Source organism: Erpetoichthys calabaricus, chromosome 13, assembly GCF_900747795.2.
Source record: "Erpetoichthys calabaricus chromosome 13, fErpCal1.3, whole genome shotgun sequence".
In the NCBI taxonomy this organism is placed as follows: Eukaryota; Metazoa; Chordata; class Cladistia; order Polypteriformes; family Polypteridae; genus Erpetoichthys; species Erpetoichthys calabaricus.
The window spans coordinates 34,200,941-34,214,937 of record NC_041406.2 but is presented as its reverse complement, the minus strand read 5'-3'; the positions used below and the strand labels follow the sequence as shown (position 1 = coordinate 34,214,937).

The following is a 13,997-nucleotide window of genomic DNA, read 5'->3' as shown; positions in this document are numbered from 1 at the left end:
AAATATTGTCTCTACGCCAATGTGGCTGGCTAGTCTGAAGAATGACATGATGGGAGCATAGATTAGTCAAATATGTGTGGAGGGATTGGGGATGAAAGCCCCAGTAGCATCTCTTAGCAAACAGTGGTGGAAAGAACTGGTGACTAAACATTCACATTAGGGTGAAAATGTGGAGCAGTAGTCATAATGGTCTCCAGTTCTGCTAGCATCTTCTTTCCTGCCACTGTCTCTAGTAAGGCATCCACTGAACTGATGTCACCCTCCCAAATAACTACAGCATGAAACACCACTGTTGCATAAAATCTGTCCATTAATAGAGGCAGACTGAAGCATAAGTTGTTATTTACAAATGCATGGCACAGCTAAGCCCTGTCATCAGAATTTTCAAAGTTGTCATGTTAGGAAAGAAAGAAAAAATTATGGTAACACTTTAGCTTAGGTACTGCTAAAAGACACTGATTACTCATTTTCTGTTATGTAACAAGACCTTAATATACACCTGTTTGGGTCTTCATTACACTTACAAAGCATCAGTAAAGTGTTCATTCATCTCTGCAAAGTGACCTACTAACAAAACAGCACTTTGTACTGGTCTGAGGGGGTTCAACTGAGACACATTTCTCTTGATATCACATATTCAGTATGAGGCCTGTGAATCCTTCACATTAATAAGTCATTTTACCAACATGTCAATATGCCACCCAGTACAGAGATGAATATCCCATCTACTGATGTTTTATAAGTGTAATGAATACCAAAAAAAGCCCATCAGTAAATGATTAGTAGAGGCATTTTTGCAGTACCTTATTTATTTATTTATAGAAATCCCTAAAAATGGGCTGAAGTTTGTGAAATCTATAAAATAGCCAAAAGGAGCATGTACTTCTAATAATACATGAAAATAAGAACAGTTTTACATATGCACTGGTAATGATATTAAGAAATAAGAAATCATGATCTAAACACTAAGGATGTGGGTTACATCAGAATAAATTTAACACTAGAATTACCAGAACCTATGAAAAACTCGTAGATTCGTCCCATCTTAAATCGTTTCTTAAATCCGTTCGCACCTCTCCGCCATCGTCTTTTGTCTTCTAAATGTGTAGATAAAGACAAGCTGCAAGCAGTCGGCTATTCCATCCCCCCACCGACTTAGAACATGGACGAACTTCTCCCAGCTCATGCCTTGATTGATTATCTGGGAGTGAAGTGGAGTTTTAGAGTGGAAATAATAGATCATTATTTGGAACACACGCATTTCATGCGTGTTCTTTTTCTACAGTAATCTGTGTAAACACTTTTTTAAAACAGAAACTTTTTTCATATTCTAGTAGTAAATGACAAAATGTAGGCATAAACTATATAATGTATGAAGCCTGATGTCCAAATATCAAAGAAACACTTTCACCAAAGGTACAAATATAACAGAACAAGTGCACTTTTATTCAAAAATATAACTGCCGGAAAAAAAAGCCGCCTTAGTGTGCGACATTGACACTCATTTACTAAGACTGCCACCGTGGCGCAACAGTATCAGTTGCTGACTGGGAATCAAGAGGTCATGAGTTCGATCCTGCTCGACTTCCTTTTGAGAAGTGAACTGCTCTTATTTTTACTATTTTAGAATAAAAAGATACATTTGATTTCAGTCTGTAACAGCCGGTGTAATTTATGATATTTGTAAAGGTTAGCTTTGTTTTTGTTTTTTTTTTTTTTTTAATTCACTTTTCATTCTCTCAGTCGCGTTCAGGATCCTTCCCTCCCCTCCCCATCTGACACTGCTGTTTTCACATAAAGACGCGCTATAGTTCTGCAGTGTATCACGACACATACGACTGCGTGTTTTTTTTTCCCCAATCTTGCCAGTCCCCACATGTTGCTGTGTGCGGTTTCTTTTGTATTCCAGGACAGGCAGAGGAAAGCATAGTAAAAAGCAGTAACTTCAGTGCTATATGCAATCATCAGACACTCCCCATCTGACACTGCTGTTTTCACATAAAGACGCGCTATAGCTCACCCAAGGAGCGCCATTCCTACATTTACGACATGTGTTCTTGTTGCTGTGTACACACCTCTCTGTGCTATGGTTCCTATTACACTGAACAAGCACCTGTAATTTGCAGCTCTATTCATTATCTCAAAACACCACGCACATTCACAATAATTCCCAGTTATGTCCACCACTCACACCCACAACCATACAGAACTGATTCCACATCAGAGAATTTCCAGTTCCAGCATAGATTCACACCCGATCTGACACTGTTTGTTTTCAAATAATATTGCATTAGTGTGATGATGTTTTCACATATATTGTAAGAAAGACGATCCTTCGTGTGTGTGAACTGTTAACATTTGAATCTGATGATTGCACATAGCGCGGTCTTATTCAGTGCGCTTATTCAGTGTGCGCAAGAACATGCAGGTGGCCAGTTACTGTGTGCTACAACATGCTGGCGGTGATCATCGCACATTTAAAAAAAAGAAAGACAAATATATGTGACGTTTTGATGAAATCATTTTATGGCGCGAATAGTACCAATCAGAAAATATCGTCGATGTAATATTTGAAAACGAACAGCGTCAGATCGGGTGTGAATTTATACTGTGGCGCTGTTAGAGTCAGATCAGAAGCTGAATAAGCCTGTTTTGACTCTAAGTAAAAAAAGCATGAATTAATCAACAGAAATAACCGCGATCGACATTTTAAACTTAATGTTTACAGTGCATACCAATTTATAAATTTTATGTCCGTTTGAGGTTACAAAGAAAAAAAAAAAAAAAAAAAAAAAACACTTCCTCCTCAGTGGGGAATCGAACTCGGCAAGGCACGGCAAAGCTGCTGTGCTCTGATTCTGCAAATCTTTGCGTTACGCCACGGAAGGTGTTATATTATCCTTGAACCTTTTGTGAAAGTGTTTATTTGATGTTTGGACGTCAGGCTTCACACATTCTATAGTTTATGCCTACATTTTGTAACATTTATTACTACAATATGAAAAAGTGTCTGTTTTAACAATGTGTTTACACAGATTACTATAGAAACGGAACACAAATGAAATGCGTGTGTTCCAAATAACAATTGTGTGTTCCAAATAACAATCTATTATTTCCACTGTAAAACTCCAGCAGTTCAGTCACTCCCAGATAATCAAACAAGGCATGAGCTGGGAAAACTTAGTGAACGTTCTGCGACAGTGGGGGATGGAATAGCTGGCTGCTTGTCTTAATCAGCACATTTAGAAGACAAGAGGTGAGAACGGTTTTAAGGTGGGCCGGATCTACGAGTTTTTTCGTAGACTCTGGTAATTCTAGTGTTAACAGCTAAGGTTTTGATAGCTAATTCAAATTTACCTATAACTCGACATCAGGAACAGAGAAGAGTAATTTTATCTTAAAAGAAACATAAGTTCTGAATGGGATACAAGCCACAAAATGCAAAATTAATGTATACAACAATAAATAAAACTGAACACTTAATTTTTAATTGTGTTAAGATTCCAAGTATGAATATTTAATTTAACTTGCATTAAATGCAGATGATCCCTGTAGGTGCTCCAGTGAAAACTGTCGGCTATATTTGGGCAAGGAATGTGCTGTGCTGCTGTCATTCAACATCAAAGGCCTGCAAAAGAACAAATAAAAACATGTATTGTGCATCCATAGCAACAAATTTGAGCCATAAGTTATTAATAGAAAACACTTTCACTTTTGAGATCTGCAAGATAACTTAAGGCAGATACTAAAGTGACTTCAATTCATGTAATCAAACAGTAACAGATAACAACCTTCAAGAATTTGATTTCTACAACAGTAGAACACTAGTGTACTTTGTTCTGGTGTAATGGCAATAATATGTCCATCCAAATTCTAGTTCCATCATATTGGCATCAATTTCTTTTCAAAAAAAATGATCTCAAATTCAAGCAATACATATTCAAACATATCTTCATATATAATACACTACCGTGGCTGTCCGTTTGTCTGTCCAGGATTTTAAATCCCCTGTAGCTAACAAACTGTTTGAACTATTGACCTGAAACTTGCTACACATATACTACATGACATCTACGATCCGCTTTTGGAGTGATGATTGACCTCCAAGGTTATTCCTCTTTTTACTTTTATTTTATTGTAGAATCAACTCTTGGCAGTGGCCAGCAGGGCGGCACCTGTGTGTAGACGCCGTCCTCATCCCTATCACCTTCGTCATCACTTCCCCTACCTTTTCATATCTTAAATCATTCTTGAGGCAGGTTGAAGACTCAAATGCCAGCTTAAGTGAAAAATTAAAGAAAATGTACTAGGTAATTGCAACGCAAACACTGACTTAATCAGTTTTAATGCAAAAAGATGCAGACGAAAGAAGAGAAGAAGTGGGCAGTTAGGGCGGAGAAAAGAGGAGCTGCTCATGAAACAGCAAGCGCATCAACCTCTGAGCAAACGAACGCTAAACATACAGAGAAAGACGATGAAAACTAGGAAAGCTCAAGTCAAGTGTATTTGTGCAGTGCACAGTTCTTGGTATAAACATAAGTCTACAAAAGACAATTCATAATATAATTAGACATTCACAAATTTGAGAACATATTCTCAGTTACAAGCACCTCATTACACATTCTTAAAATCCAAGGCAAAAAAAAAAACTGATTAATTTCTGATTAGCCAAGTTTTTATTTTCTAAAATTATTATGTGTGATCCAGTTATTTAGATGTAACTATAATGCATATCAAAAATAGGAAAAAAAGCATAGAAAACGTACATTTATGAATACTGCAATTTAACATTGGATTAATATTTAGAAGGACAAATAAAAATATGATACTGGAAAAAATACTTATATCTGGGGAGACAATACAACTCAGTACTGTACTTGTTTTCAGTTGATACCCAATTCCTAGGTGATGGTGTTTGTAGAAGACTCCAGAGATCATTAAACTATACACTTTTCTGTCATAACATGATTACATCTTGCCTGAAGAAGGGGCCCGAGTTCCCTCTAAAGCCTGCATATTGTAATCTTTCTAGTTAGCCAATAAAAGGTGTAATTTTGCTTAAACTCTCACTACATCCATAATGGCTAACATGGTACAACACCCTACTACTACAGTCATAACATAAAGTAGATACTTCAGTGATACTTATCACATAGAAGGGCTTTCAACTTTTAAGATTACAGTCACTTCTATTTAGCTAGCATAAGAGCAAAAAAAAAAAAAATCATATACAGCATAACTGCATACTGTACATGATGATAAGACTTCTAAAAACACAAAAAACATAATGATGCTCATGAGAAATAATTACCTGAGTTATTTTTGACAGTCTTCCGTCACTAAAACAGGTTATTTCCAAGTTCAAGGGAACCACATCAAAAATAATGTATACATTTAAAGTTCACTATATACAAAAAACACTTAGTAGCTGCAGTTTTTATGACTAAACAGTGTAATTAGGGTATAAAAATACACAGCTGGTAACATCATGAACTCAATGTCTTAGGAGATAGAGATTTGTAAATGTAACTACATAAACGTTATTAGACTAATTTTACAATAAAAGTAATTACTAGCTTTATCAAAAACTAGCTGTGCTACCCATCTAAGACGTGTTGAAATAGAAGCAGTCAATACAGACATCAGGATTAGTGTTTGCAGTACATCCTGTAATGCACATGTCTCTATTAATATGCCATTTGGTATGGGATTTTTAAAAGCAGTGGTAGTGTTTTGTGATGTGCCATCTATCGGAATGAGAACCAGAAAGACACACAGACCTCCTTTTATTATTAACAAGGTGGATTAACAATGAAGCTTTCTTATTTGGATAGTGCTGTGGAAAATATTTCATACTTTAAGTTGAAAGAGCTGATGGAGAGATCTGTAGGTGCCTCCCTACAGTTCATTAGTATCTTGGTCATTTCAACACTGATTTGAACTGTTTCAGTATCTGTTACAGATGCTGTAGTAGTTAGACAACTCAACAATGGATAGAACTTTTTTTTCTTCGTAAAATCTCATTAGTTTGAGTTCTATTTTTATGGTAGTTATAATATAACACAAGCAAACATTTACATATAAAAAACTGACAAGAATCAGAGTATGGCTGTCATACACAAAATTGTGTTCCCTACTAGTGTCGAAATAAAAAAAAACTGTCCAATGGGCCTGCTGTTTGCTGTGTTCAAACAAAACTTGACCAAGCATGGTTGGTATCATTCTGCTGGGTCAATATGGCAAATAAGAAAAGTTTTTTTTTTGACCCCAATATTTTAGATTTAGATTTGTGAGGAAGTGATTATCCAAACCAGGTATGCAAGTGGTGCTGCTTAACAAATTTAGGGAGGCCTTGCGGAGAAATGTGGAAATAGTTAAGCCAACAACCTTTGACAAATATTAAAACCATTAAGGTTTTAAACAAATAGACTTACATGAGCTGCTGCAGAAAAAAAAAATCTTGCTGAAAGGCAACAAGCAAAAGTGACAATAGCAGACATATGTAGAGCACAGACTACTCCCAGTGTATCATAAGAGTTCAAAATGTACAATAATGTCTCACTGCAGCCTTCTGTAAAGGCCATGTCATGTTCTGGGGTGCATATCAGCCAATGGTGTCAGGATCTGGTCAGGACAGATGGAATGATAACTGCATGCAAGGCCTTTAGGAGAGTGACATACTGGCAAAAACATCACGCATAACTGACGCTATGTCTTGGGAATGGGAAAAGAAGAAGTGACCATAGTCAAAAAAACAGTTACAGCAAATATTAACTTTAATAAGGCACAGGACATTCTTGTTACTATTCATCGCATTAATGTTTGTTTATTTTAATGTTATGTATTGTTTTTATAAACAAAAATGTAATGGTCTGGATAACTAGTTTTGCACAGTAATGTGTATACAGTTTCAATGAAATAATTATTATTTAAGGGGGACAGTGGTTCAGCAACACAAATCCGACATCAACACCTAAGAGCACCACACTACATAAACAGATTAAAAAATACTACAATTTGTCAACCACTTTTCACAACCATGAACAGGCTGAGCAGTTGGGAAATGGATGAAAGTATTTCTACTAAGCTAAATTAGAACAAAAAGTGAACTGAAACATGTCCACATAGAACAGCTAAAGTACTTACAGTTTTCTTTTCACTCCCAAAACTCTGTTAGACTGTACCAGTGAAATAAGAAACTGTAGAAGCTGTGAAAAAGAAAATGAGTTCTGAATTAAAAATGTCTTTCAAGAATGTAAATAAAAGGCTGAGGGTTAAGGAGCTTAAATTTGCTAAGAATCAAAAGGCACAGGGTTTAAAAAAATATCCATTGCTTACTCTGAAACACACACATTAGGCTATTGATTTTCTTCCATCATGGCGCCGCAGATGGCAGCCTCGGTGCCTCGTTCCTTGGTGCTTTCTCTGTTTTTGTTTGTTTGTTCCGTGATAAGCTGTCCACCTCTGATCACATACAGCAGAGAGGAACTCTTACACATCGGTCAATTCGCTGGTGAAATTTTTTCACCGTCTTTCACTCAGACGGAATACTTTACAGAACTTTTAGTCGGAGGAGCAGCTGCCCTTTACGGAATTAGAAGGAGACGCCGACGAGGGAAGCGAGCCGGAGCGCTTGTTAAACTGCGCCACCGGGGATTTCGAACTGCGCTCCCTTCAATTCACCTGGCGAACGTCCGCTCTTTGGCCAACAAGATGGACGAACTGCTTCTGTTAAACAGAATAAACACGGACTTTTCCAGATCTGCTGTCCTGTGCTTCACTGAAACCTGGCTTGGTGAGCACATCCCCGATAGCGCATTATACCTGCCGAGCTTCCAACTTCTCCGTGCGGACCGCGTCATGGAGCTCTCGGGGAAAACGAAAGGAGGCGGAATCTGTTTCTACATAAACGAAGGTTGGTGTACAGATGTCACAGTACTAATCAAAACATGCAGCCCTCACTTAGAGTCTTTTTTCATTGACTGTAAACCGTTCTATTCACCGCGGGAGTTTTCCTCGTTTATTCTGGTTGGTGTTTACATCCCACCTCAGGCCTGTGTTAGTGAAGCATTACAACACCTGGCTGACCAGATAACTAACATGGAGCACAAACACCCGGACTCCCTGCTCATTGTTCTTGGTGATTTTAACAGAGCAAACCTCAGGCAAGAACTGCCAAAATTCAGTCAGCATATTAAGTGTCCTACCAGGGACAAAAACACACTGGACCACTGCTACACTACATTAAAGGATGCTTATCGCTCTGTCCCTCGTGCTGCCCTGGGACTCTCTGACCACTGTTTGGTTCATCTTCTCCCGACTTACAGGCAGAACTTAAGATCTGCAAAGCCTGTGGTGAAAACGGTGAAGAGATGGACCAACGAGGCAAAGCTGGAACTACAAGCCTGCTTTGACTGTACTGATTGGAGTGTTTTTGAGTCTGCAGCGACAGACCTGGATGAGCTTACTGACACTGTGACATCCTACGTCAGTTTTTGTGAGGATATGTGTGTGCCCATGAAAACTTTTCGCACATACAACAACAACAAACCCTGGTTTACTACAAAACTCAGGCAGCTTCGTAAGGCTAAGGAGAAGGCCTACAGAAGTGGGGACAGAATCCTGTATAATCAAGCCAGAAACACATTGACAAAGGAGATCAGAGTAGCAAAGAGGTGCTACACTGAAAAGCTGGAAAATAGGTTTACAGCCAACGACCCTGCATCAGTGTGGAGAGGTTTGAAAGACATCACCAACTACAGGAAACCATCCCCCCATACTGAAGAGAACCATCAACTAGCCAACGAGCTGAATTTGTTCTACTGCAGGTTTGATAATCCCTCTTTCACACCTCTCACCCACGCCAATCTAAATACAGTCCCAGCACTCACTACCAAGCCCCTGCCCCTCCCCACTGACACCATACCTGCACTCAGGATCTGTGAAGGGGACGTGAGTCAGCTCTTCAGGAGACAGAAGATCAGGAAGGCACCAGGTCCAGATGGTGTGTCACCCTCCTGTCTTAAAGTCTGTGCTGATCAGCTGGCCCCCATATTTACACAGATCTTCAACAGATCCCTGGAGCTATGTGAAGTTCCCTCCTGCCTTAAACGTTCCACAATTATCCCGGTTCCAAAGAAAACCTCCATTGCAGGGTTAAATGACTACAGGCCAGTCGCCCTGACGTCTGTGGTCATGAAATCCTTTGAAAGACTGGTGTTGACCTACCTGAAGGACATTACAGACCCCCTGCTTGACCCCCTACAGTTTGCTTACCGAGCAAACAGGTCAGTGGATGATGCAATCAACATGGGACTGCACTACATCCTGCAACATCTCGACTCTCCAGGGACATATGCTAGGATCCTGTTTGTGGACTTCAGCTCGGCGTTCAACACTATCATTCCAGAAGTCCTCCACACCAAACTCACTTGGCTCACTGTACCAGCTCCCATCTCCCAGTGGATCAAAAACTTCCTGACAGATAGGAAGCAGCAAGTGAGACTGGGAAAAATCACATCCAGCACACGAACAGTCAGCACTGGCGCCCCCCAGGGATGTGTCCTCTCTCCTCTGCTCTTCTCCCTCTACACAAATGACTGCACCTCAAGAGACCCGTCTGTTAAAATCCTGAAGTTCGCAGATGATATGACAGTCATTGGCCTCATCAAGGACAGTGATGAGTCTGTATACAGACGAGAGGTCGAACAGCTGGCCCTCTGGTGCGGTCAAAACAACCTGGAGCTGAACAAGCTTAAAACTGTGGAGATGACAGTGGACTTCAGGAGGAGCCCCCCAGTGCTGCCCCCTCTCACACTACTCAACAGCATTGTGTCCGCTGTGGAAAACTTTAGGTTTCTGGGATCCACAATTTCCCAGGACCTAAAGTGGGAACTAAACATAAACACAATTGTTAAAAAGGCCCAGCAGAGGTTGTACTTCCTGCGCCAGCTCAGAAAGTTCAACCTGCCTCAGGAGCTGCTCATCCAATTTTACTCTGCAGTAATCCAGTCTGTTCTCTGTTCATCTATCACAGTCTGGTTTGGCTCAGCCACAAAACAGGACAGGAACAGACTTCAACGGACAGTCAGGATTGCAGAAAAAATCATTGGTGTTGATCTGCCCTCCATTCAAGACTTATACAGATCTCGAGTCAGGAAACGGGCAGAAAACATCATTGCAGACCCATCACACCCTGGTTACAACCTTTTTCAACTTCTTCCCTCTGGTAGGCGCTACAGAGCACTGTACGCCAAAACTACCAGACATGTGAACAGTTTCTTTCCTCAGGCCATCACTCTCATGAACACTTAAGTCAATCTCACAGCATCAGGGACAATACTAGGTAAAACCGGAGTCCAATTCCTTGTATGTGTACATATACTTGGCCAATAAAGCTGATTCTGATTCTGATTCTGATTCTGATTGATTAATTAATATTTACACACAAAATCACAGCTAACCAAATATATTTACTTAGATGCAAGTCAAGCAATATAGCTGACCTATTAGGAAAGTATTAACTATACACAATACATCACTGAACATTGCTCATGAAATGCACACTCCTCTCCAAATAGTGGATAGTCACAGAAAGCTACATTCTTCTAATGGACACAGAATCATTGTATTCTGTGCCACTAACAGAGATAGCTCTGAATGCATCAGGTGCACAGATAGCAATTTTTCATGTTAAAAATTCCTAATGGATTTTTGTGCAACATATTTAATGCATCCCCTAAATAAGAGCTTAATATTTTCACTTTAATTTGCCTGTCTGATTAGTAACACTCCAAATTTGCAACTGTTACAATCTTGCAAACACTAGAATAGGCAGCTACAAATGTCTTTTGTTGAGCTGAATTAAACATGACAGATAAAAAACAGAATAGTCTGCTGGCTCAGGTATTATATGCAACAGGTTTACAGAAGAACCAGGTTTTACTTTGTCTTTTCCTCAACAATGCTAGCTTGGTCTTCTTAAAAAGAAAACATTTACTCCAAAATGTGCAAGTACAGCACAACCTTACCTTATTGACAACTTTCTGTTGTTGAGCGTGCTTCTGTCTAAGGCTAGCAACCTCTCTCCACAATGCTTCATTCTCACTGTGTGAAACACAACAGAAATCATGATTTGTTTCTTTAGACTTAAATACCAGAATGTTAACAGCATAAGCTTCAATTTATAATTTAGGGTAAAATATGATTAACCACAATGATGAGAATAATATGCAATATTAAAAACTGCAGTAAACGAAATTCACAAATAGACTTTTGGATCATTTTGCATGGAGAATAAAGTTGCTCTGTAATCTGTTCCTTTCATGTACATATTTAAACTGTATTATAAAAAGTTGCAAAAATCTCTCTCTCAGTGCATAGGTCATATTGTACTTGCAAAAGGCAAAACAAAAAAAGCTTTGTGAACACAAGAACATCTGTACTGAAGTTCCTACCTAATTTTTTTTCAATTCATTATTGTTCAGAATCACAATATTCTCGGTTTCTTTATACATATCAGTATTCAGAATTTGCTAATATTATTGCTGCTCTGTAGAAAATAAAGAAAAAAGCACAAGAAATGTGCAGAACAGCATTCAGAGACGTTCTAACCAAGGTATGCAGAACAGCAAGTTATATTTGAGTTATTGTTGTCTTTCTATCAGCTTGAACCAGTCTGCCACTCACTGAATATTTTCCCTTCTTGGGCCATTTTATGTAAACCCCAGAGATGGTTCTGCATGAAAATATGAAAATCCCAGTAGATCAGCAGTATCTGAAGTACTCCGAGCAGCCCAACTAGCACCACAAAACTTGCCACATTCAAAGTTACTAAAATGACCTTTCTTCCTGGTTTTGATGCTTGGTTTGAATTTAATGCAGTTTATCTTGACAATGTCTACATGCCTAAAAGCACTGAGCTGCTGACATGCGATTGGCTCATTTGAGATTTACATTAACAAGCGGATGAACAGGTGAACATAATAAAGTGGCCTGTGAGTGAGTGAAAACAAACAAATGAAAACATGAAAGTGTACCAAGTATGGAACATTGTTACACGCAGATGTGGACTTAAGGATTTGTTCGGACCAAACAAATTATGCATTAGTCAGTCACTAAATTAGAGATTTCATCATCAATGTTTTTAAAACAATGGTCATCCTTTATTTCCAAGCCTGGAAGGCATGTTAGCACTGACATTTTATCAGAGGATCAAATCCTGCACCCACCACAAGTCACTGTCTTTGTGGAATGTGCACCCATGCCCATTGCATTTCCTTAAGCAGGGCTGAAGTTTAAAAGCTTTATCTTTAAATCCATGGTGTCTCATTTTCCCCACAAAATTTGCCACAAATCTCCCCCCCCCCCCCCAGCCCGCCAAAGTACTATGGATCACTTCATTATAAGTTATTCTGCCAGTCACACACAAATGTATGGGAAGAAAACAAAGCGGCTCTCCCCAATAATAAGCATTTCCATTAGAAAATCTCACAATCACAGACAGCTGCTCTATTGCGGTGCTGTCAACACACAAGTTAGTGACATGAAATCTCCTCGATTCATCATTTGCGTAGGATGACCACAGACCAGATTAGAGTACTCTAGTGGCTGGTTGTAGCCTATGAGAGATCTTCAAATCCCTTGATAGCAATCATCAAATTAGAAAATTTCCCACAGAGATGAATGGAGTTTTATATAAGTGGTAAAATTAACAGCAGCAAACAGAAAGGTTCAGGCGTATCTAGTTTAAAGGAATAACTCAAACTAAAACTCCCACTCTCAAATCTAAAACGACACACCTTCTGGATGTTAACTAGTTTTACTCTGTACTTTTCTGGCCAGTAAAATGCAGCATCCTCGTAGACATGCCAGAGCGAGACTATAAACTATAGACGCTACTGCTAGAAAAGCTCCAGTCTCAGAGACTGTTAAGATAGAAGAAAGGATATAGAAATCTGAAACATTACTCAAAGGATTAAAGGTTTAGATGCAAAAGAAGATAAACAGATTGATTTTTTTCCCCTTTTCAATATGGTGTTTGTAGCATGTAATAAAGGTGACAAAAGAAGTGTTTTTAACGGCGTTATTTATAAATGGGAGTTTGAGGTTGTTCCAAAATGGGAAACGGAAGGGGGGGATCAAATGCTACAGCTAACTCATTTTAAAAGCTTCAGCAGTCTTTAAAGATGGCTATAAATTTTTTAACACACCACTGCCTCAAGAGGTCTGTCAAATATCAGTTTCATTACTTTTGCATGCAACAGGAAGCAAATATGACATGCACTGTAAAACAGGATTTGCTACTAAAAGTTTACATTTTTAACTTTTATTACTTTGAAACTGAAATTTAGCAGATGAACAATTTAAAAAGGAATCAAATAACCAATATTTTGGTAGCTGTACGAAAGATGCACTTTACAAACTTAGAACTTAAATGATTACAGGGCCATAGGGTAGCTGACATCAGTTTCAAAACTGAATGCTTAGATTTAATCATTTACATAAGAAAGGCAGACAGACAGGAAAAACGACAGAAGAGCACAATGTTCTGTCTCTATGCAATTGGGAATTGTGCTATACAAAAAAAAAAAAGAAATTGGCAGGTACATTTTGGTTGTTAATTTTAAATGTCCACAAAGGCTTCAGCATGTTTTAAACATCAAATACTAAATTTTACTCTCCTGAGCTGAGCCTTGATACATACATGACATTATAATGCGTGAGTTGCTGCCTTGCACCCAAAAGACAAGGCTGAGTCTAAGGATTTCAGGAAAATCAGCTTTATTCAACTCAAAACAGGAACAGCAAGGTTATTTACTGCAGCGGGAGCTACCACTCTACTACACTACTAGGCGGAGTGGTGGCTCTGAGGCTAGGGTTCTGCACTGGCAATCGGAAGGTTGCCGGTTTGAATCCCCTAAATGCCAAAAGGGACTCTGCTCTGTTGGGCCCTTGAGCAAGACCCTTAACCTGCAATTGCTGGGCACTTTGAGTAG

At 38.9% G+C, this 13,997-nt stretch overlaps 1 protein-coding gene across 2 annotated transcripts in view; it reads right to left on the bottom strand.

Moving 5' to 3' along the window:
• hsf1 (heat shock transcription factor 1) overlaps positions 1-13,997 on the bottom strand; it is an 82,426-nt gene that overhangs the window by 14,477 nt on the left and 53,952 nt on the right. For both annotated transcript variants that reach the window (XM_028818106.2, XM_028818107.2), the window contains exons 5-7: positions 11,031-11,106; positions 7,147-7,208; positions 3,532-3,628 (exon numbers count right to left, since the gene is read on the bottom strand). In XM_028818106.2, the coding sequence (XP_028673939.1) occupies positions 3,532-3,628; positions 7,147-7,208; positions 11,031-11,106 (235 nt within the window). The remainder of the gene's footprint in view (positions 1-3,531; positions 3,629-7,146; positions 7,209-11,030; positions 11,107-13,997) is intronic.